Source organism: Pleurodeles waltl, chromosome 7, assembly GCF_031143425.1.
Source record: "Pleurodeles waltl isolate 20211129_DDA chromosome 7, aPleWal1.hap1.20221129, whole genome shotgun sequence".
Lineage (NCBI taxonomy): Eukaryota > Metazoa > Chordata > Amphibia > Caudata > Salamandridae > Pleurodeles > Pleurodeles waltl.
In genome coordinates, this window is record NC_090446.1 from 704,463,486 (window position 1) to 704,488,191 (window position 24,706).

Here is a 24,706-nt window from a genome sequence, read left to right on the forward strand (position 1 = left end):
TCTCATTGCAACAGACTGCAGATTTAACATGGAACGTAGAACATTAGCTAGGCGTGGAGAACCTGGCGGCTGCAGGGACGGCAGTGCGCTGAAACACTCACCTGGGTCCTCCTCACTACGGGCGTCGAGGTCGTGAGACGGCACCGCCCGCACCAGTCCTGATGTGTGTAGCCCCCCAAAACTTGGAGGGGGGCTGCCCTTGGAGGTCCCGACTGGCCTCTTGTTTTAACCAGCTGGACATGGGCTGGTTGGGAGCGACAAGTTGCAGAGTGAGTCCCCTTCCGAGGGGAAACCAGCAGAGTCAGCACAAGCGCTGATGGGCTGCAGTCTGTCCGGGGGAATATGGAGACACCGAGGGCAGCAGCAAAGGAGGAGTAAGCACGAAGGTACAGAGGGATGGGGATCGAGGTCCGGCCCTCTCACAGGAAAGGAGCTAATTGGGGTGAAAAAGGTAGGAACTGTCTTGGGGGTGACGGGGGAAACAAGAGGAAACTGACCGGGGCAAAGCTGGTTTTATGAGGCAAAGCAGGGAACAAGAAAGGCAAACCCTACCTAGCACTCAAACTGAAAAAGGGAATGAAAAGTGTAGTTTTAAAAATACCAAAGTGAGGAAAAAAACTGCTGCTGTTAAATTCAGTGTAAAAATCATTACTTCCTTGAAGTCCTACTTTAAGGTAAGGTACCCAACAAGGCTCTTTAATGAACAAGGAGCAGTGGGTTGTAGCTTATCAGGGACCTTTATTATTGAGGGAGCAGGGGACCATCACACAGAGAGCCATTTACAGGGCCAGCTGCCGTTGTCTTTGGCAGCATCCCAGGCAACATTTGGCCTCCCCAAGGGAAGCAGGGAGAACATAGATAACTTGGATCTCTCACACCCTGGACATGGGGTGGACTGTCTGGAGTCAGGAACTAGATTTGAACCACCAGACACTTCAGATCTCTTAGTACCTGCGCCAATGGCTGAGTCGAGAAAGGAATTAGCTAGCTCTCACAGTCCTACTCCCCTGTCTCTGATCCCTACCCCGGGCTCAGTTTCAGCTGCAAACTTATCAGACTCATCAATTGAGAAGGTGTTCTCGGCCCTGTCAAAGGATAATAAAAGGGGTTTTGCGAATTCTGAAACAGTCCAAAGGGAGATAAGGGAGGCGGGTGGAGGCTTGGAAAAAAACTGGGCCTCCTGATGTTAAGAACTTTGGTATTAGAAGAGTCAGTGGAAGTAATGAAGGAGGAAATGCGGGCACATAAGGAAGAAATACAATCATTAAAGGAAAGTTAGTTGGCGAAAATCTCAAATTGTATCTGAGCTCTCTTTTAAAAGCTTCACTCTAGCTCGAGGAAATCTCGGAAGAAATACCAAGTGATATCCAGAGTATTCACAGAGATCCTTTTAAAAGAAACCCCAATAGCAAAAAGCCCTGGAAGATTTTGATAAACTTCCAAACATATTCGCTGAAGGAAAAGATTCTGACTACGGTGCTCAGGCAGAAAACACTAAAAGGTGAAGACTTTTTATTTGAGATCAGGTCAGATTTATCTAGGGCAACTATAAACAAACAGTGGGAGCTGGGGAGACAGATCGATGAATTGAAAAAGTATGGTGCATCAGTGCAGCTTAAAGTCCCAGATGACCTTAGAGTCATGTACAATAATAAAATGTATAATATAAGGGAGATTAAAACAGTGGATGAGTTATTGGAGGTCATTAAAAGAGGGTGTGTTGAGAGAAGCTAGAGGTCCAGGATGTTTCACCTACATAGGAAGACCCAAAGTGCTTCAGAACTGGACCAACATCAGTTCATCATGAAGGGGGTTTCTTCAAGGGAAGGGTTGGGGGGTTGGGATGGTGGCGGTGAAAGTGGATCACTGGATGGAGAGCATGTGGGAGAAAACATGAAAAAAAGAGCCTCATGCACCTTAGGAACTATTAAACCAACCGCAATAAATGGATAGTAAGAGGGTGAGCCAGGGGGCCAGTGGCAAACAAGGCATTCAAATATTGTCATGGAACGTGCTAATTTTACAGGAAACACACCTAACCAGAGATGAGTGCCTGGAATTATTTAAAGCACAAAAGTGGGTCCATCATTGTTTTTGCACCTAACATGATTTTAACTCTAAGGGGGTGGCTATCTTGTTCAAGCATTAGGTCGACACAGCAATACTAAGGGTAAATAAAGTTATAGCGGGTAGGTGGATAATAGTGAAAGCACAAATATCTGGAAGGAATATCATGTTGTTAGGGTACTATGGCCCAAATTGCGATGATACAGAACCAGTTAGGAAGTTGTGCGCTCAGCTTTTGGATTTCCCTGACCCATTTTTAGTGGCAGGAGACTTCAATGTAGTTTTAGATAGTAAACTTGACAGATCAACGAAGAGTAGATCAGTGGCTAGTCCAAAATCCCAGCAATATTTGAGAGGGATGATGAGTGATTGGGCCCTGTGCGATCTGTGGAGGCACAGAGCAGGTGTAAAACAGGTCTTCTCATATAATAATAAAAAAATACAGTGACTCTTCACTATCGGCAGTAGTGCGACTCGGTAGAGGATATAGTGTACCTCCTTGCTCATCCATCAGACCATAGGGCGGTAGTATTAAAAATTAAGCTATCAAAAGATAGAGAGAACAGGCAGTGGACGTTGGATCACACATTACTCTTCGATGAGGAAATTATAACTAAGTTGTGTACAGAGGTAGAGGAGTTTTTTAAGTCAAACTTAGGGTCAGCCCGATTAACGTGGTATGGGATACTTTTAAACCAGTTATACGTGGGGAAATAGTAAATCTAGTGTTTCATAAGAATAAGCAGTACAGGGCTGAAATAGGTACCTTGGGAACAGAGATTCGGAAATGCAGAGATCAGCTAATAAACAGTACTGAGGAAAGCGAGAAGTTGAAATTGCAACAAAAGTTGGGGGTAATAAAACAGCAACTTGAAGGTCTTCTACAATCTAGAGTCATAAATAGGTGGGAGGTGAGCAAGCTGGCCCATTTTGAATATGGCGAAAGCCCAGGGAAGATATTAGCTTGGAAGGCCAAAAAAGGATCAAACGAGGAACTATATCAAGGAAATCGAGTTATATCAGTTAGGGGAATGCACTACAAATAGAGACAGAATAGACAGGACTTTTCTGCAGTTTTTTTCACAGCCCTATACTGAGGAAGCAAATTTTGGGGTGGAAGAGGTTCGAACCTGGCTAGGGAAGGATATACTCCCTATTCTATCACAAGAAGAGCAGCTTTGATTTAATAAATCAAAAACGTTTGAGAAATAACAGCAGCTTTGTGGGGGAAGTAAAGGAGGGAAAGCACCAGGCCCAGATGGTCTCCCGGTGGAACTGTACAAAGTTTTGGGGGACATATTAGCACCTTTTCTGTTAGAACTATTTACTGGGATATTTGGGAATGGCTCCCACATCCCAGCCTCCTGGAATGAGGCAAGTATCTCATTGATCTGGAAATCAGGTAAAAACCCAGCCAGGTGCGAGTCCTATAAACCTATGTCACTGTGAACTGTAATACAAGATATATGCAAAAATATTAAATGTGATAGTGAAATGCTTGATTGGTGTGGCTCAGAAAGGCTTTATTAGAGGCAGATATCTACATGAACCTACTTTTAACCTGCATGGGGCAATAGACTTGGCAACTACGTATAAGACCCCTCTAGGTATCATAACTTTGGATGTTACGAAGGCTCTTGATAGGCTCAATTGGGAATGCTTAACTTTGATCTTGAGGTGTTATAATTTAGGTGACAAATTCTGCAGGGCCATTAGACAGATTTATCGTGCCCCCTCTACAAGAATTCTGGTAAATGGGAAACCAACAGAGTCCTTTGGGATATCCAGAGGTACTAGGCAGGGGTTGCCCTTTGTCCCTGCTGCTGTTATATAGAACCCTTTGCCAGGAAAATAAGGCAGGATCCTGTAATAGCTCCCTTCAAGTGAAAACACTGGGAGAGAAAGGTAGCAATGTATGCGGAAAACTTAATGGTGTATACTACAGATTTGTCAACTGCATATCCAGCCCTGCTGAGACTAGCTGAGGATTTTGGTGTAGTCTCTGGATATCATGTAAACCCGGAGAAGTCGGAAATAATGTCCTAGAATCAGGAGGGTGACACATGGCAAAGGAATGCACAAATGAGGTATCTAGGCCTAGTGATAACTCAGGACATTGAACAACTTATAGTAAGGAATCAGAAAAAGCTCCTGGAGGATTGCAGTAAATTAATGAGGGGATGGGTGCATCTCCCGTTGACGATAATGGTGTGAGTTAATCTAGTCAAGATGACAATTTTGCCCATGATACATTTTATCCATAACTCTATCCCACTCCAAATGAATGGAAGATATCTCGACAAGATCGAACAAGCCATAAATTAATTAATTTGGGCCTTTAAGGGTGCCAGGATTGCATGGAAAAAGTTACGAAGAAGGTGAGAGAACGAAGGTTTATCATTGCCGGACTTACAACTCTATGCATGGGCATTCCAACTGAGGAACTCGAGGGTGTTGTTTGCCTCACCGGATACCACAGCAATTGGTGCTATGTTAGGGGCAATGACAGAAACCGTGCCTGGGGCAGCCAACAATTTCCTTTTAAAATTTGGTGACCCAAAGTTCTCCAAGAAAGTAAAACTAATGATCTTGAAAGATGTGACGAAATGTTGGTATCATGTAAAAATAGCAACTAAAATAGCCTCCTACAGCCAGAACGCACCATTCTGGGACTCCCCAGGCACACTGGAATGCTTAAAAGACGTGCTAGCCAAATCAATTAGGGAAGCAGGCTTTGAGTTCTGGGGCGACCTCCTAAGGAAAAGGAGCGTTACTCCCCTGGGAAGAGTTACGTGACAAGACAGGGGGCATCTTGTCTAGATTTAAATACATTCAGCTGAAAGGTTGGAACCAGAACATTCCAATGAGTCTTGGGGTGGGGGACCCTCTAGCGGAGAATTTGTTCACCGGCTCTCCTAGTATTAAAAGGTGTCAGTCTGGTATTGGGAAATTTTGGAGTTAATTGACGGCGATTGTAAATTGCCTGAGTATCTTTGGGAATGCACTATGCCTCGGGAACAGATACAGGTGGGGTGGCCAGAATCAATGAAAATCTTGTTTGATGTAGTAATACCTGCCTCTTTGAGGAAAAATCATCTGTACTCAATACATAGAGCCTATATCTCCTCGGTAAAGCTTACCAAAATAAAGAAAGGGGGAGTGGTGAACTGCGCCAAATGTGGGGCTCCAAATACAGCAGTTATCAACATGTTTATGGATGTTTATGGAGTGGAGTATCCTTCTGGATTGAGGTGTTGAGAACGCTCTCGGAGATATTGGGGAGGGAGATTTCAGTGAGTCTCCCCCTTATGTTCGGGAAGCCACAAGATTTAAAGGGTTGGACTAATGAAAAGAGGAGCTTGCTGTTTTATTCCATTCTTTTGTCAAGAAAATGATCTGTTTAAAGTGGGTTGCAGTGTCCCCTACTATATATAGGAGATGGTTTGATGCCCTTTTGTATATAGCAAAATTACATACAAAGGCGGGTGGCCCTGAGCTGAGGCAGAAAAAGGAGAAGATATAGGCCCCCTATTGGAGGGGGGGACAATTTAGAACTTGGAGACCTTGGAGGGTTTGGTGAGGATTGGAGTGGGTAAAAGTTGGAAGATAAAGTCCAATGATTAAAACACCAGTTTTTTTTTTCTTCACCTTTCAGCCATGCAAGGCGCTCCCAGAAAAGGTTGAGTGAGATTGGTTTCCTCTGGCTTAGGTCGCCTCCATACCCTTTTGGAAAGTGAGAAGGTTGCAGTGTGGAGGTACGACAGAAGGTTTGAGATGCATGAGGACTTTAAAAAAAAAAAAAAGAATATCAGCTACAGGGCATTTATCAGATGTGTTCTTCCCTCATCCACTTTTCTTCTGCCTAAAATATATTGTATTTCTCATCTAGTGCTAAACCATAGCCAAAATGTTACATACGGCATACTCTAAAACTGCGAAATAAATAATAGGGAGTGGAAAAGATTCAGACCATGAACAAGTAAATTTACGACACACTTGGTTTCGGTTATTAACACTGATTTTTTTATTTTTATTCTGATGGTAGATTGCTCCTTTGACTTATTCGATTATCTACCTGGATTGTTGGCCTTCACCTTTGTTGACTACAATGACTCGGGATCACACTTGAAGTAGAAGGAATGGTCGGTCAGGGTCCAGAGCACCAGAGAGCCTTGAGATAAGGCAGTACCAGCTGTCCTAGCAGTAGTAGTGAGCGTGGGGAAGAAAGCAGCTTGTAAGAGTAGTGTGCCTAGATGAAAAGGATAGCGTAGTGCTTCTATCCGTCGTGATTCTCAAGAAGGAAGCAAGAGTCTTCATGGAGCATGACATCAGGAGAGGGTAGAAGCATCTGAAATTTAGCTTGATAAAGGTTCTGGTCACTGCACTGACAGAGATATCTGTGTTTTGCAATGGAACAGGAGGTCGTAAGGTGCTTCTTATTTGGTCAGAGAACTTTGCAAACGGACTCAGTTTGTGGTTTCCTTTAGTTATTTCATTTCGCAAAAGGCTTCTTGGCTCCAGTAGTGTAGTGGGAGTTCTGTCAGATACTGAACCAAAGAGATTACCCCGAGGATTCCATAAAAAACAGCCACATAGCATACGAACACATCACCCACTAGGAAGAGATTTTTGAGTTAATTACGTTGCGTAGGTCATATTCATCCTATTACAGTGAGGATCTTTGTTGGAAACATCATGAATAAAAATGCGTTTAGATTGCTGTGCGTGTAAATGCACCCCGAAGTGCAGTACAGTAAAGAACATGAAACAAACACTGCAACACGAAGAGCAACTCCCAAGGAAACAGGAGTAGCAATTCTCACCTTACTCTGCCCCATTTTGCACATACCTAAACAAACCATTTATCGGCTATGAATGTAAAGAATATGTCAGCTGTTAGTCTACTGGTGTTCCTCCACTCAAATACTTTAGGAGCTGGGAGGAGTCTCTCAAGTGATCCAAGTGCTAAGAGAGTGCTTTCATTTATCATTTGCAGTAGGGTCAGCTTCAAGATCGCTTAAGCGAGGGGCGATCAGTCTGCTGCGTAAGAAGACCCATCTTGACCCAGAAGCCAAATATCAGCTGTTGACAACACACTGGGAGTGGATCATATTGGCACTGCTCAAACCATATTTTGGGCATTATGATAAGATCGTTAGCCAGGTTCTTTTACCTTTGTATGAATATGAAATAGTCTGTTGTATAGATTTTCCTTGAATGTTACTGCGTAATTTATGACGTATGGTATTTAAGCAGGGTACAAGTTTGTTTACAATGAAGCTTCTTTGACTATTGCAGTTATCGGTGTACGGACGTGAGCTCTACTTTCATTTGCATTGTTGTTCGTGGAAATAGAAGAAGGTCTACTAATACAATGATATGGTGAGGAATCCTATATATATATTCTCTCTCTCTCTCTCTCTCTCTCTCTCTCTCTCTCTCTCTCTCTCTCTCTCATATATATATATATATATATATATATATATATATATATATATATATATATATATATATATATATATATACTAATCTGCTGTATCCCACTGCCCCAGCAGGGTCGGGACTGTACAAGACATAGCAATAGTCCCAAGAAATAAGTGCCAGCTTTTGCCTGCCAGCAACCAGTGGCACAAATGATCCACTGCTGTGTAGGCATTTGTTGACTCGTGCTTTTAATGGTGTACAAATGCACGGTTGCTGATACTTGTGACGTTTAGTGCAATGAAGAACAAAAACAACTTTGTACTTTCTTTGCTAACGGCCCCACTTCACGGTGCTCAACATAAATTTGGAATGGCTTTGTCCAGTAGTGCACGTTAGGACTGTGAAAGTAACTTTTTTGTTCTGTGCACAAATGTGCACCCTCCTTCCGAAAGAGGGTTGGTCAATTTTTCGCCATTTCTGAAATGTGCATCTATTTTATTTAAGTTGTATTTGCATGTAAAAGTTGGTAAAATGTGATGTGGACAGTTTGGATATCTCTTTTGTGAAAATTATCCACATAAAACGGTCCTTGGGAGGTAAGGGTAATTTCTCAAACAAATATGATTGAAATGTTTACTTAGCCTTACACATGTAAGCTTATGTGGCAAACAACGCCTATGCATTGATTAATGAGCTGTACTCCAGGACTTCAAAGGCCATAGATGTAGAATTTCCTATGACAATTGTCATTTAATCTTAAGTTTCTGCATGGAAATATATATCACTGAGGATGTACATTAAAAATGTGAAGGTTAATTTAAGAAAAAGCACCTGAATTTGAGCTATTGGACTCGGGTAGATGTCACTATCTTCATCCTAATACACCACAATTTCATGTTCCTTTGGTGTAGTTTTCCGGTATCTGTGTTATGGTTGCTGTGGGTAGCACAAATCCTACCTTTTTAACAAACTTGTTTTTGCTTCTAGAATCGTGATGTTTGGTTCAAGAATTGAACTTTTCCTGCAGAATCCCCTCTTAACCCCACAGAAGTTGCTTGCTTTAGTACTTGAATTAGAACTGGAGGATTTCAATTCCCCTACTATTTTTTGTGTTGAGTGCATTTCGTCTCCCGCACACCCTGTGTATGTGCTCCTAGCTCCAGGTGTTGGGGTAGGGCCACCTTGCCTCCAGGTAGCCCTGCAGAATTATTTATATAGACGAGTTGCCTGTATCTGGCTCAGCCAATTAAGTGAGCACTTTGAAAAACCCAGTTTGTAAACGGCCAATCAGAGGCTGTTCGATTCACCAGCTGCACTGAAAGAATCACACAAAGTTCTTGGCTGTTCGTGTCTTATTTTGTATTTGAAAATGCAATTCTTAAATAGGTTCTCAAATTTTAGTGCAAAATTGTATGCAGATTTATCGTGTAAGGCCACGTCTGAAAAACGCATCCTCCATTTAAGTTCAACATAACCTACTTTAGATTTATTTCCTACCCTTTCGTATATGCAAGTACTCAGTGCACAGATTTTTTTATAGTGTTTTTCTCTCAAAATGAAAATGCATTACGCAAAATGTATTTCATATTCCAAATGCCCACCAAACGTTCAAAAAAGTTTGGAAAAGATTAATGCATCAGGTAGCAATGGGTTATGTTGGGTAGTGATCCCCAGGATCATTTTATGGAGCTATATGGCACAGTGTTTATATTGATATTTCTGCTTAAGGACTTAATGGTTCCTTTTTTTTGCTGAAGGATGCTGTTGTCTTTTGCTGGGGATGACGTGGCTTTTAAGTCTTAAGACATTGTTGCCATTTACGTACTCACACATTTACGTGCACTCTCACACCCATATATTCACATGCACTAAACATTTAAGAAAAAGTCAAATTTACCAGGCAGCAGTGATCTTGGGTGGCGAGAGGCAAGTCTCAGTAATTCCTGAAAAATATCAGTTGCGAATATCAGTTGCTTGTTGAATTGTCGTGGAGTTCTTCCACAAAAAGAAAAAAATGTAATTCTATTCCTGTGACTCAGACACACATCTCCAATCATTGCCTCCTTGCCATGAGAGGGGAAAGGGCCAACAGCAAATGAAGAACTGGGCAAATGAAAAACATTTGCAAGTCAGAGAACGAAAAGCAAACAGGCGCCCTCGGAAAGCAGTGTTTGACATTTGGCCTCAGTCTTTGTATACACAGTAAATATGACAAAAGGAACAAGATTTACAGGCCTGTTTACAGAAACGGTGTGAGTGAAAACATGAGCGCTCTTGTGAAGTGCTTTAACACAAATAAAATTGTAGTCCCTGCTTTTATCTGCTATGCAGTGGCAGAGTAGTAATGGGGGAGCCATACAGAACATGGACTCTGTTATATATCTCAGTCCCATCGGCTAAAAAAAAAAAACTTACCTGCCATTCTGACCAACCCCCACCACCTTCCCAGCCTTCCTCCCTCCCCCCCCCCTCACACTCTGGCTGTGCTCTTTACTTTCAGTCATAGAAGACAAGCAGCGTTGTGGTGACAAGCTGTCAGGGAGACCTGTCAAACTGGCCTGGGAGGCCTTCAAGACATTACAACAGTTGATAACCAATTTTGTTATCAGCTGTTGCAATGTCATAACAAGGAGTTATGACTTTCAGAAACTGAAATAAACCATTTGACCTTATAGGCTACCTTCTGAACTCGCCATTTGTTGTCATGTCATTTACGCACTATGGAGCATGGATCATGAGCTGCTCTATTCCACTATTCCGCACTTTAGTTATGGGTCGATGTTGTATTTTTTTTTTGTAAATTATGTTCTTATGTTTTGAGGCCTCAGTCTTTTTCTCTCCCATTACATTTTAGCGTGTAGCCCAGCCATACTTTCTGGGGGTTTTGGGTCACGCTTCAACACGCACATTGCCTTTTATTCTACAGCACATTTCGAAAGCCTCTCTTCACAGGAACAGTTTAAAAGCCACCAAACTGTAAAATTGGCCTGTCAATGTAGGAGTGGGACTCTGAAATCCCCGATGTTACGATCTCCTAGTCACGTAAATTTCAATTCAATTAGAACCTATGCAAAGTATGCACTTTATCGATTGGGGGTGTGGCTTCAGTCTTTTGACCATACGTATTTTAACCCTGCGGGGCTCACACACGTCATATGCTGTCGGCCCTGCAACTCAGTCGTATTTGGGTATAAATCTTTATTTTAATGATCAGAGGCGTTGCGTCAACATACTGATTTTTAACTATTGATAGATAGTTTTAATTGTTGTATTACAACACATGTAATTATTCTAATTAATCTGCAATAAGTAAAGTATTAGTTACTAAACGAAAAAAAAGTTGGGTTTAGGGTTAGGTTTAGATTTCGTAATTTAGTTGGAATAATTTTCGTTGCTTTACATTAGGTGCTTTTATATTTTCTTTCAATTCGGTGCAACACAAAAATGGTTTGAAACCTGCATTCCTTACCTATTTGTAACCACTTTAATCTCCCTTTCTTGCAGGCTCCCCGTGTAAGATTTACAGTGAGTAATGAGGAATCACAGAGCGCACCTTGCCGAAGGATCCTGAGACCAAAGATTTAAACTCTGCCCTCGCTGTCACGCCCATGGCTTCCATTGAAAAGGAGTTTGAAAGATGGAATCTGCATGAAACAGGTGGAATTGCAAAGCTGTTGCATCCCATGGGCTCCAATTACACCAGTAGGCTTTCCCCTGTGAAATCCATCAGCAGCATAGACCACCTACTTCAGTTTCCGAGTAAAGCGGACTCTGCTTACAGCTCATTCTCGGACTACTGCCTGCCACCAACGCAAATATCCTACATGGATTCAGAATATGTCCGAGCTATTTATAGCCCCACCATCATGAATTCTGATCTGAATGACCTGTATCCACTGAAACCTGTAGATATCAATAGATTGAATAGCTCTGAAAATAGTAATAAGGTCAGTGTTGGTGGACAGTGTGAAAGCTCTCCTTTGCTTGATTCGTTACAGAAGTGTACCTCTCCTCGACCTCCACCCCTGCCTCCTCTGCCTAATCCCCCAAACCCTCCTGCTAGGCTTGATAGCTACAGAACACTGAGGACTTTTGATAAGCCAAAGGACAGTGGTATTCTTCTCAACCAAAGAGAGTCCAAATCGATTCGTGGTAACAGCGCCCATAGCTATGTTTCTACATTCAGCACCAAAGGAAGGTGTTTTCAAGACAGCTGGAATTCTCAACAAAAGAACCAGAGCCTGCTAGACAAAGCTGAAGAGAGAGACTTATCAGATGATTCAGGGACCAAGGACAAGAGGTCGGCTTGCACGAAACAATCCTCTTTAATTCTTCAAGAATCTCTTCAGACCAGCAGTGTGGCCAAAACGGACAAGCCACTCTGTAGTCAGAACACTGTTTCAAATTATTATGCACTTGGTCCTTCGAATTCTAAAGCTTTGCACCCAGCACATTCCAATCACAATGTCAATGATTTGCCTGAGAGCAAACAGTATTTTTATCTTTCCAACGTCCACAAACAAACCTTTAGAGGTGTACACCAGCCAGGCACAGCATCAGACTCTACAGGTCAAGATAGTCAATTCCCTATGAATCGCCCTGATGCATTGCCGAAAAATAATTCAAAACAGGATGAGAATGTGCCACTTAGCATTACAAGCTTGAAATACGCTAATCGCCTGTCTCAAAGGGAGTCGATGTCTGATAGAGCATGTGGTTTGGCTTACGACAGTCACCTTCAGAGCAAAGGAACAGATGTTGATGTTCCGTATTGCACCTTCCCAGAAGGAACAAGCAAGGATAGGCAGGAAGTACCTCCAAATCCAGCATCAAAACCCTATCACCCATCTCACTTCACCAGTGTAGATGCGACAGAGGCTACTGCGTATCATCATGAAGAAACTGAGATCTGTGGTAAGCGTTTTTTCAACAAGTCCAATCAGATATTTTACTGTGGGCCCAAATCCGAGCCCGCTTTGCTGACATCAAGTGCCTACCAATGCGAGAATCAAAGTAATGAAGGTGGTGGCAAATTACACCTAAAAACAGACAGAGAGATAACTTCAGAATCCATTATCCACAAAGCACAACTGGATTCTCAGCTGTTAAAAACTCATCCCTTGAGTGATTTAACCAGAGAGAAGATCACCAAAGAAAAAACTCCTATGCTCTACCACCTTGCCAGTGGGAGGCATGCTCAGATGGCGGAAATTTTAAGCTTACAGAAGCAGACACCACCACATGAAATCTTGGAAAAAAAGCCAAAGACTATGTCGCAAAGCACCTACGTTTGCACCACTGAAGGGACAGACACGCATGTGGAAAGTAAACCCACCCAAAATATGAAGGACCACAAGAAAGAGTTTACAGAGGGCGATACTGCCTGTCATCATGGGAATGAGAAGATGCCACTTAGCCCTACTACTTCTATGGATGATAGTTTCATGAACGACTACAGGGAAAAACTTAAAACAGCCCAAAAGAAAGTTTTGCGTGAGACGTCCTTTAAGAGACGGGACCTGCAGATGAGCCTGCCCATCAGGTTAAAGGTCAGTACTCCCAAGAGGCCAAGTATTGAACATTTTAAGTCCCTTTCGCTTACCAATGCTAGTGATGATGCTGTATTCACTCCTCTAAATGGGGCACTGGGAAGCAGTGATTCAATCAAGAATGAGGAAACAAAGAAGCCCCTTGTTTCTCGGATTGGAGGAAGAAAAAGGCAAACGAAAGAGGAAAAAAAGCTTTATCATTCGGAACCAGAAAAGCTTGACCAGCTCGGAGTTTTGCAGGATCCCAGGCCATTGAAAAAGGGTGACAGTACGGGAATGGTTTCCTATGAGAGAGCAGAGGCAAGCTTGGCCACCTCCAGGAAACTAGCCTCTGAAAACCGAGAAAGAGCTTGTTCTGCCTCAAATCTTTCAAAAAACGAACTGAAACAAATCCAACAAACAGCCCTTATTCAGTACATTGAACGGAAGACCGCCCAGAAATCCACCAGCATACAGCAAATTCCATTGCACAAACCCACTCAGAGACTTTCACCAGGACGAAGACATTCTGAATGGAGTTCCTACCCAAGCAGCAACCAAACTATCCTGCTCTGTGAGGATTCCCTCCACCCCTCTGCACCAGGAAGAAGCTCAGAGTCCTCCTTTCTGCCTGCTTCCTCTTATGATGTGTTAGAATACAGAACTGAGAGGCTCGCCTCTGAGGTAACACCACCAAAAGCTCAGCTTTTGGTAAGAGAATCTGAGCCAAGCAACACAGGCCTTTCACCATCAGCCGGACATATTGCCCATTTAGAGGAGCTTTCATCCATCAAGGGTCGAGAAAGGATAAAGTCTGCACCTCCTACTCAGGTACTGTTTTGCAGAATAAGGGGCTGACTTATGTGTACAGTAGTGATTGTTTTTCCTACTTATAATAGAATGCCTTGCTGTTTCTCAATGTGAAGTTGTCACTTTTGAAATCTGGGCATTTGCTGCTGGAACTTAGTCTTTTCAATGTTGGTGGGCATGAGAAACAGATTACTACCACCTGCCTAATATCTAGATTTCTTACAGGCCAGTTAACTGTTACATGCATGAATGCACTCCATATTAGGCTTCTTAGCTGCTGCATATGGTATTAAATAAATGGTAATGCTGTACAGAACAGTAAGCTATACATCGTATTCACTCGTACTGGGTTTAGGATTAGGATTCGTGGTCACTGGAACCTGATTACTTGGGCTATAATTCTAGAAGGCTTCCTGGTATTCCAGTTTTTAGATTGCACAGCTCATAAAGTAGTTTTATTTACCACTACAATCATTTTAGCAGTACCTCTTCGAAAATCCCTCCAAGTGATAGTCAGAAGGAACAATTTGAATGCAGCAAAATGCTTACCTACTGTTACTTATGTTGCGAGTCAAACCATATCTTCTCCTTAATCGTTTCATCTCACCCTAAGAGTTTTTTGGCAAGTTTCTTTTTCCCAGAAGGATTGTGTCAATGGGGTGACCTAATATAGCTGCGATGAAGTTTGCATATGTGGGCAACATGTACCAAAGAGCCCAGGAATGTTGCCAAGTAAATGTTGTCCCAACAAGTGAATGCCCACAGTCGCGTCTCTCCTCCATCCGTCATTCATTATACAACATAAGCCAAACTTACTGAATCCTGCTCATGCATTTCATAACTTAATTTCTTGAAAGTTTTTTTTTTATTTATTTTTTAGAAAAACCTTTATTTTTCAGTTTTTTAAAACACCTAATGCAGCAGTTACTTCAGTGTGACGTACAGAGCATTATGTGCTCAACTTAAGAAGGATTTTGTCCAACCATCCATCCCTCAGTTACTTTTTTTTCATCAGAATCCCTCTCAGGTGCAACACAATATTCTGTGGTAGTGTAAGTCTCTTTTTACTGATGTTAACTGTGGCCCTTTACCCCCCCCCACCGAATCACGGTTGTCTCTCACCTGGTATTCTGAGCTGTCACTGTCTATTGATTCTGTGTCGGCATCCGGGTCTAAGAGTTTTTCACATAGATGTCACTAGACTGTGAGGTCCTCATCACTTTTTGGTCCCTTCTGCTGAGTTTCATTTAGGTCTCCTCCACTAGTGACCACTCCTGTACGTCCCTGTACCAGGGTTCAAACATGGGTGCCCTCTAACCCATCCATGCAATGGAAATTCTATGTCTAGTCAACACCAATGCCAATTGTAAACATGTATTTGCTTTTTTGCAGCCTTCTGGCCTTTTAGTGTTGCCCAGCAGGCAGCTCTGAGGAGTGTGATTTATACTAAGGTGCATGGTCTTTTTTTAAATCTGCTACTATGTGGTTCCAATAGCTCTCTATTGCTCGCCACTTCCAGGCCAAATGCAGGAAGTCTGCCCACTAACACCACAACATGAGCAGTTGGCCAGTAAAGTTGGGGACATATGATAGAGGTCTTTATTGGTGATGTAAGCCCTGTGCAGGAAATTGTAGTGCACCAACTTTAAGCAGGCATTACAAGAGACTGTATGTGAGTGGTCACAGATGTGCGTCTAGTCCCTATCATCCAAAGGGGTGTTTAAGTCAACATCCCAAGCAGCACGCACCCATGGCGGGTCCCCCCCACTGCACAAGCTCCCATAGTTTTATACAACAGCGTAATCAAATGTCTGCCTATCCCACAGGACAGTAGCATCACCCAGGGTGTGAGAAGGTGTGGGTGCAACAGGATAAGAGGGCCAGGTCAAATTGGCTATCTCGGCTTGTCTGGAATGACGCTGAAAGTGCCCAGGCCCAAGCGTAAATTCTTTGCAAGCCTCTTTGAAGGTTAAGAAAGTCCCTCTGGTGCATGAATCCCCGTGTAGGGTACACCCTTCCTCCTGCCATGCTGGAAATGACCATATTGTCCATCATATGTCTAATTGGCATCAGTGTCCAGACCGGGAGTTTTCACTGGAAAGGGGTCCGTTTCAGTACTGTCTTGGAGAAGCGTTGCCATATTATCACTGTCTTTTGGACTATGTATGGGATATCTTTTGAGATCCCTGCACCCTCCGTGAATAGTTCTGGCAATCGACTGGATTCCGTCTGCCCAATCAGCAACCTCTTTTCCCAGTTGTCACCTTCATCCAGCCAACGTGCAGTGTGCTGTATGTGTGCGGCATTATAATACAGGTCCAGTCGTGGCACCTCCCGCTTCTTCATACAGTCTGGTCAGTGTGGCCAGGGCCACACTACTGCACCTACTTGCCCATAGCAAGGAGATAAAGACTGAGTCCAGTTGTCTGGGAAGGGACATAGCGAGTTCTGCAGGACATAGAGGCATCTCAGCAGTAGCGCCAATTTGGATATGGACATCCTTCCCATCAGAGAGAGGGGCAACACGTTCCAAAAGATCAACAACATCTTTAGCATGCCCAGCACTCTATGTTGAGGTATATTTTCTGTGCTCTGGTGTGTGCCACCTTGATCCCTAATTATCTAAATTGTGCCAGCTCCCAGCACAAGCTGATGTTCAGGGGCAGTCCGACCAGTGAAAGGAGGGGAAACAGTAGTGATTTGAAGTGGGTGAGGCAGGGCAGTATCATCACTGCAACTCTGGGACAGGGTTTTGGGGAGGTAGTAAAGAGAAATAAAATACGGCATCATCCACATATAGCGATATAACCTGGCTGACGTCTCCCAAGCATATCCCCTAGTCTCACAGCTTCTGACATGCCCATACCTTCAGAGGCCCCATCACAAGTGCAAACAGGAGCTGGGAAAGCGGGCAAACTTATTGTGTCCCATGGCCCAGAATCCATTTGTCTGATCGACTGCATCTCATGTGTACTCCCGCACTGGGCTAATTGTACAGCAGAGGACCAAAACCCATGACTTTCAGTCTTGAGTAAATAAGCCTAGTTCACAGTATCAAAGGCTTTTTCCAAGTCAGTTGAGACCAAAGCCATTTCTTCATTGCAATTCCTGACTTCGTATAAGCTAGACTTCTAAGGTTCATTCCGGCCCGGTATGAACCCACACTGGTCTTGTAAACCAGTTGTGTCATGTGGGCTGTCATTTGTTTGGCAAGTAATTTGCAAAGGATCTTCATGTCTTTATTAATCTTTGTGAGTGGTCTGAATGCTGTGGTTTCAGACTTGCCACCATCCGGTTTAAGGAACATACATATCTCCCCCTCCATCATGGTTGGTGGTAGTATCCCAACTTTGCGCACCTCTAGAAAGACCTCTAGGAGGCACTGTGTGATTGTTGCTGAAAATAATTGATACAATTCAGGTGAGAAGCCATCCGCTCCCAGTGCCTTAGACCGTGGGAGTATATCCAGTGAAGACCTAAACTCCTCAAGTTCTATGAGAGCTTTTACGGCCTTGGCTGCTGATGGACCAAGTCTAGTGTCAGTGGAGCCCCAGTTAGCCTCCAAGTAGTCTATCAATAACTGCGATAGCGTCTCCTGGCCAACAAGGTCTGCTAGGATGTCCACCAGCATCTGCCAGGACCTCTCACTGTGTGTGGAGCCACCCCAGTGGAACACGCAGCTGACTGGCGGGTGATCTGACAGAAAACATGCTGGCTGTCCTCTATTCATGGGAGTCCAGCCACGAGTATCCTATCTAACCTGCTGAAGGTGTTATGTGTTGTGAAATGGCATGTGTATATCCTGTGGGTGGGGTGACTTACCTGCCAGACATTTTCTATGCCCAAATTCTGCATAACCCCATTTAGGGATGTAGTCATAAGCAATTTTGTGCCCGCTCTGGGGTTGTCCTGTCCAAATTGGGGTCTAGGACACCGTTGAAGTCCCCTAGCCATATCAGGCCCTGCGTGCTCTGAAAGAAGGTCCAGTCCGGCCAGGGTCCCCTGCAACAAGACATACCACCCAACCACAGTGACCTCCATGTAAGTTAGGGAGAACGTGGCTCCTGGTGCCACCTAGATTAGAGTGCCCCTGGCATATGTAGAATAGGAGCTGGAAGCCTGTCCCTGCCATTTCTTGGCTGGTGGTGTGGCGCTTGCATCCTCCAAGTGTGTTTCCTGCAAGCATGCTATATTTATTTTATGCCGCTTCAGGAAGGTGAGCATCCTGTACCTTTTTAATGTATTCTCCTTAGCCCCTGAAATTCCAATTTATGACTCTGATGTCAACCCCCATCATCTTCTGTGACTTCAGGTGTGAGCCCCCTATCCCTTCGCCATTCCATCACCCCACCAACTGCTGTTCAATTATTAACACACATAAACTAAACAAACCAAATAATTTTAACAACCCACACATATCCACTGACAAACAATGCAACCGGTTGGACTATCTATGCCCGCATGCTTGTGCCATGACATACACATCTCAGCCTGTCCAACGGAGAAAGACTAACACACTCCACCAGCCTGGAACCCGGCCAGCCACTCACAGCTGCATACAATATACCTGCTACATTTCAATTGCAACTGGTCTCGCTTAGCATGTTCATGCACTCTATCTGGTGGTTCCTGTGACATGCATTCATGTCCAATTAGTGTTGTTGTTGTCTGGTGGACCTGTATACTACCTTACTGCGCTGTAATACAACAGTGTCACATTTGTTGCCAGCCACATTTGATTTCCCCCGACCTCTCCACCCGACACGCATCAAACCAAGCCCTAAGTAGCTACTACTCAGAAGGCAGGCACCTCCAGTCAGTCATTTTCAATCCCCATCCCCATCTCCTGGGAGACCATGATATCTGGCATAAAATCTGATGAGGGGCTCGAGCCCAGGTCTCAGTTCCAGCCTTGTGTGGTTGTGTGCCATTGTCCAGTTCAATGTCTTGTATTTCTGGGGTGCTCAGGTGCATGGTTCTATCCTCACTGATCATCACCTTCCAGAGTCCTAGGGGAAAGGAGTTAAGGTCCTTCCTTGCCAAGCGGTTACGGCATGGGGTCCCACAGGGGAGAGACCCCCTGTTTGGTTGTTAGCTGCTACCCGGTCGGGGCACAGCTGTCTTGTACCAGAGTTCCAGCCATTAATACACATCTTCTGGATGATCAAAGAAGTGTGCCTTCCCTTGGAACATGACTTTCAGGCATGCCAGGTACAGAAACATGTATTGTAACTGGAGCGCTCCTAAGTTTTTACTTGATGTGAGAAAGATTTGCGCTGTTCCTGTACTTGTTTTGTATAGTTCGGGTTGATGGCTATTTTTCTGTTGCCAAAGAGCGGATGGCCTGCTATTGGGCCGCTCAGAGGATACTATCCCTGTCACTGTAGTTAAGGATATTACTATGGTGGCCCCGTGAGGAGCTCCTGGCAGCTTAGGGCACCAAAGCCCTGTGTGCTCTTTCCACTTTGAAAAACTCAGACAGGCCTAGTGGTTTGAGCTCAGTCCTTACCCAGCCCTCCAGGAACTTTTATTCAGAGACCCCATTTGGCCTTTCGGTGAACTACAAGACACGGACATTGCTACGGCGGGAGCATCCCTTTGCATCCTCGGACATGACGTCCCAGCTCCCAGGTGTCCGTGGTCATCTATGGCCATTTCATGCTAATGGACTGCACATTCGCCCTGCAGCTCAGTGATGTTACCTTCTGTTGTAACTTTGTCCCCAATGTCCTCAGATCCACTCATAGGAGGTTAACATCAATAGATACTGTCTTTATTTCATGTTCGAGTACTCGAGAGCCATCTAATTGTCTGTTCAACACTAACACTGTGAAAGCTAACGCCTTTTGGATCTTTGCTGACCTGGGCCAGTCAGCGTTACAGCAGTCAGGATCCAGCCCATTTAGGGTCTCCAGTGCAGTCCCCATGGCGTACTACTCTCTGCAGCTGAGCAGTTGGGGTTTATTGTGGGACAAGCAAACATCAGCCCTCTGCATACAAACCCCAGGAGAAAACAGGCAGGGGCCAGGACAGTCTGGATCCAGGTATGCCGCCCGCGGGCAGCACGGGCTACCACTCAAGCCCACAGATATTTAGTACCAATATGTTTGATGCAGCGGGCCAATGGAGGGGGTGGGGGCACGGGTCCAATTGGTGGTAGGCAGATGGAACGTTGTGTTCCCCTCGGGCTGGTGGAGTATCGTAGGACTGTGTGATCCAACCAGGGGCCTGCACTGGGTATTCCCCGGGCGCTTTGACCGGGTGTTGTCTTCAGTTGTGTATGGGCAACATTCCCAGCTGCACCCCCTCACAGTCCTCCATTCAATGCTGTCAGCCCCAGAGTATATCAGCTGCAGCACTGCCTCACCGGTTGGCGGCACCAATTTTGCCACACAGCAGCATCAACCTTAGTAACCACTCAGGACGGGCTTACTTTGGCCAGGATCTACAGATCTTGGTATCTATGGCGCCGGTTCAGGCCTCCATAGAGGAAGTTGGTTGAGGATCTTCCAGAGATGAACGCCTCTTCAGCCAGCTGGCATTTCGTGCGCCGCTGAGCTGGGTGCACCTGTTCCCCGGCTTGGGGGGGTCATCGAAGGCCAATCGCCCCCTCCTATCCCCAATACACTGAGGAACCTGTGGCCCCTTTTTCCAGGTGTTGGTGCAAGCACAGGCTTAGTGGGAACTGTTGTCCAGCTTGACTGCTACCACCTGACCCTTTCGTCCCTCACGGATCCCACCCTCAGGCTCGTGCCATGTTGTTGGCACTTCAGCAGTCAGGTACAGTGCACACAGGGCACACTCACATCAAGGTTGCTCTGCTCGCTTGCTGTTGTCGTACTACTCTGTGACTGCCTTTGGCTGTTTCACATATTAGGCTGTACTGCGGTGCGGACCAGGCCCTGACTACGCCTTGTACACATTCTGCTCCGCTTGCCCAGTTTCGGTGCAAGTAACAATGTTTACAGCTGGTATTATGTGCAGCTGCCAATGTTGAGTGTAGTTGTGCGGGGTGCAATTTTTCAAGGAAAGAAGCAGGATTATTGAAGATTGACTGGCTGGGAGCGCACGTCCTGTCGGCCATGTCTCCAGGCCACATCCCTATCCTTGAATTTAAATTTAGTGCAGTTTGGTTTTCTCCCCAGCACGGCTCTAGCAGGGGTCCACATCAGACTGGAAGCTAAACAGCTACCGTGTTGGTTTATTGACTTGTTTCACCGCGGAAGTGGTTAACCCCAGCATCAAGATAGATATTTGCAGTCATCCCAGAATCCTGCCCCTGCATCTCAAAAGTTGATCCGTCAATATCCGGTGGTGAGGAGAAGGAAAGAGAGCAAAAACAGGGGAAATGCACCGTCATGAAATCATTATTTAAAAATAACCCTGTTCCCGCCAAGTGTCACCTGTAACTCACCTTATTCAGACGTAGTGTCTGTCCAGGGATGATTGTTTTACCAGCAACCCCACCCAACAGGAAAGGTCGGATCTACCGGATGTCAAGCTGTGAAGCCCCAGGAGACTCCCAAGTGTCTCTTGCCATGCGGCTCTAATCGAGCAGAGAACGGAGGCTTGGCGGACATGGGATGCATTTAAGACAACATTTCACGCTCCCTCTTTAGGTTACATTTTATTTGCCGGTTTTCTGCCAGAGGTGGGATTGGAGAAGTATTAAGTGTGACTCATGTAGCCAAGTTTGCTAGGCCTGCCCAGCAATTGGTGTTGTCTGGCCAGGTCATAAAAACAGAGCTCGATAGGGACCCATTTTGATGCCCCTCTTTTAAAACTGCCAGTGCTTAGCACATGCAGGACCCGGCCCACTTAAAGCCCTGCTTTTGACCGAAAATGAACATGGATGTGAAAGACTGCCTTGTTTTTTTTTAGTAAAGGCCAATCAGAGGGCAGGAGTTATAGCTCATGTAAGCTTCTGTTAAATGTTTGAGCTCCTGTATCTATTTCGGACTACCTTTGACACAATCAAACTACAGCCTTGGGCTCCATGAAGTGTGGACACACATACAGTTCTTAGCTTCCCCCAGTTGCATGGAGAGCACATACTTTGCTTAAGAGGGAGGTATATTTTTATCTCTCACAAATTCAGTGAATCCATCTCAGAACATTGCAGTGTGACAATCCGTCTGTTCCTTGCTAGAAAATCCAAATTTATGAATTATACCTTCCCAGCTGCATTGACAACACACATTGCAGACCCAAAAAGACATGGCTGGTGTCTTTTACCCCAGAAGAAGGGTGTTACCAAGTACAGCAGGGGCTACCTTCCTGCTGAATGCGAGTTAGGAGAAGTGGTCTAGATTCACATGGTGACTTTCTGAGACTGCTGACGGTGTGAAAGTCACTGTGACACGTGTTGAAGGTGGATAGTCTTTTCAGCCATTTCAGTTGTCACCCACTAGTTGTTTGGAATGGAAATGGAGATAATATATTCAGGCCACATTAGCAGCTACTTTGGAGAACTACCTTTGCTTCCACAGAAATTCCTTCTTAATAAACTCTAGGCTACAAACTGAAGGTATGAAATGGAGAATTGACCATATGAGGCCAGAGCTCTGATTCACTGTGCATGCTCCATCTGGCTTCTGGCCTGCTTGATTTATCCCTTGCTATGGCATTGACCCTTCATATGGAAAAAATGTCATTAAGGAAAGAAAGGGGCCCTTTTATTACTGCAAATATTTTCGAGAGTTTGACAAAAATATTTTCAATCTATAAGAGACCAAAATCAGATCAAACCGTTAATGCTGACACAAATCCAGACAACAAGGCATTGAATGAGCTGGTTTCATCATGGCGGATTTAATGTTATGGAAGTCAGACATATGCTATGTAAGCTTCTTGAAATGTACAGGGTTTCTGAAGTTCATATGTTGAGAAGGCACGAAAGTGAGATCAACCAGAGAGGTTTAGAGGACTAAAAAAAACTACATTAGAGTTGTGAAAATCTTATTGACAGGTACCTTTACAAAAACAATTATCTTTTACAAGATTGTAGACATTTTGGGGGTCATTCAGACCTTGGCGGACGGCGGAGGCCGTCCGCCAAGGTACCGCCGACAAATGACCGCACCGCGGTCAAAAGACCGCGGCGGCCATTCAAACATTTCCGCTGGGCCGGCGGGCGCTCTCCAAAAGAGCGCCCGCCGGCCCAGCGGAAATGCCCCTGCAACGTGGACGCCGGCTCAGAATTGAGCCGGCGTAGTTGCAGGGGTGCGACGGGTGCAGTTGCACCCGTCGCGTATTTCAGTGTCTGCAAAGCAGACACTGAAATACTTTGTGGGGCCCTCTTACGGGGGCCCCTGCAGTGCCCATGCCATTGGCATTGGCATGGGCACTGCAGGGGCCCCCAGGGGCCCCGCGGCACCCCCTACCGCCATCCTGTTCATGGCGGGTTTCCCGCCATGAACAGGATGGCGGTAGGGGGTGTCTGAATCCCCATGGAGGATTCAATGGGGCAGCGGTAAACCGGCGGGAGACCGCCGGTTTACCCTTTCTGACCGCGGCTGAACCGCCGCGGTCAGAATGCCCTTGGGAGCACCGCCAGCCTGTTGGCGGTGCTCCCGTGGTCGGTGACCCTGGCGGTCACCGGCCGCCAGGGTCAGAATGACCCCCAAAGTGCTGAAAATGTACATTTTGTGTCATCTGCATTCATATTGAAACAAAGCAGATCATCTCCTCCTAGCGTTGGATGATGAAGTAAGCATACTGGGATCAAATGTTTCCTTGCACATCAGGAGGAGCATATAAGGAATGAGCTAGATTGCATTTATTTATTTAAGCTTTCTTAAATCGTACAATTAAATTATCGCACATTGCATACATCATCTTATGCCCTTTGGCTCTAACAAAGCCTCACAAAAATGGAGTTGGCCTCATTGCAAAAGTGTGTGAGGGGCCCCTAAGGTAACAAACCTTCTATGGTGTATCAACACAACTAACTACTGTCCCAGAGCACACAGCTAGGCCACGTCACATGTATGCAAAGACCTTGGTTTAATAAGGAACCACCCTTGAATGGTCCCTGCAAGTAAGTCCCCTACATGTCTCCAGCCGCCTTTATTGCACCAGCAAGTAGGAGAAATAATTTGCAATGCTTAATTTGTGGCTTCTTCGTAGATCTGGGGTTAGCAATGAGAATCCTTAAGGAAGCCTAAAGACAATTGAGTTTTCACTCTGAGCTAGAAAAGCCTCTCGTTTAACAAGAGGTAACTTCCACCCTCTCGTTTTTTCACTTCTAGCAAATCAGATTGTCCTCTGCTGCTTCAAAATAATGTCATAATATTCTATACTAACTGTGTGTTGTGTATGGTCAGTAACATCCTGCCCTAGTGCCAATTGCCTTTAGGAGGCACAATCATCTTGATTTGCTATGGGCAAGTCCAAGCATAAAGTTCTTTTATTTCTAGGGGACACAGTATTTTCAGCAAGATAGTTTGTACAAGTCCGATACATTTCATTTGACCCATCAGCAGCAAAATAGTCATTGTATCCAACAATGGGTGTTTTTGATGTCAGGCTGGAATTTGCTCCAGTTCTTTTAATTGCTCTTGGCACTGTTGCTTGCAAATGAGCTGGCGGCTTTTGTTTCTTGGCCTACTGTTGCTGTGTTCTCCTGAACTTGTAATAAGGCTCTGCTGCCATTCAGTGCTGTTTTTTCTGCCTATTGCACATCAGATTGGTACTAAAACACTATAAAAACGGACACCACAGTACAATTGTGAAGAGAAGGAGGAAACAGCTTTTCTTGGATATCACTTCCGTCTCCAACCCAAGGAACCACCTGTTAAGTTGAGAAATTGAAACGTGTGTGCCTCTGAATTTAGTTGGAGGGCGACCCAACCAATTCCAAAGCACTGTTTGTTTCC

At 44.8% G+C, this 24,706-nt stretch overlaps 1 protein-coding gene across 4 annotated transcripts in view; it reads left to right on the forward strand.

Moving 5' to 3' along the window:
• Positions 1–24,706, forward strand: part of SHROOM1 (shroom family member 1) — a 182,949-nt gene that overhangs the window by 103,066 nt on the left and 55,177 nt on the right. For 3 of the 4 annotated variants that reach the window (XM_069244731.1, XM_069244734.1, XM_069244733.1), the window contains one exon: positions 10,996–13,850. In XM_069244731.1, coding sequence (XP_069100832.1) covers positions 11,100–13,850 — 2,751 coding nt within the window. In that variant the 5' untranslated portion in view covers positions 10,996–11,099. Of the gene's footprint in view, positions 1–7,365; positions 7,450–10,995; positions 13,851–24,706 lie in introns of all 4 variants that reach the window. The other variant, XM_069244732.1, reaches the window with a different exon arrangement.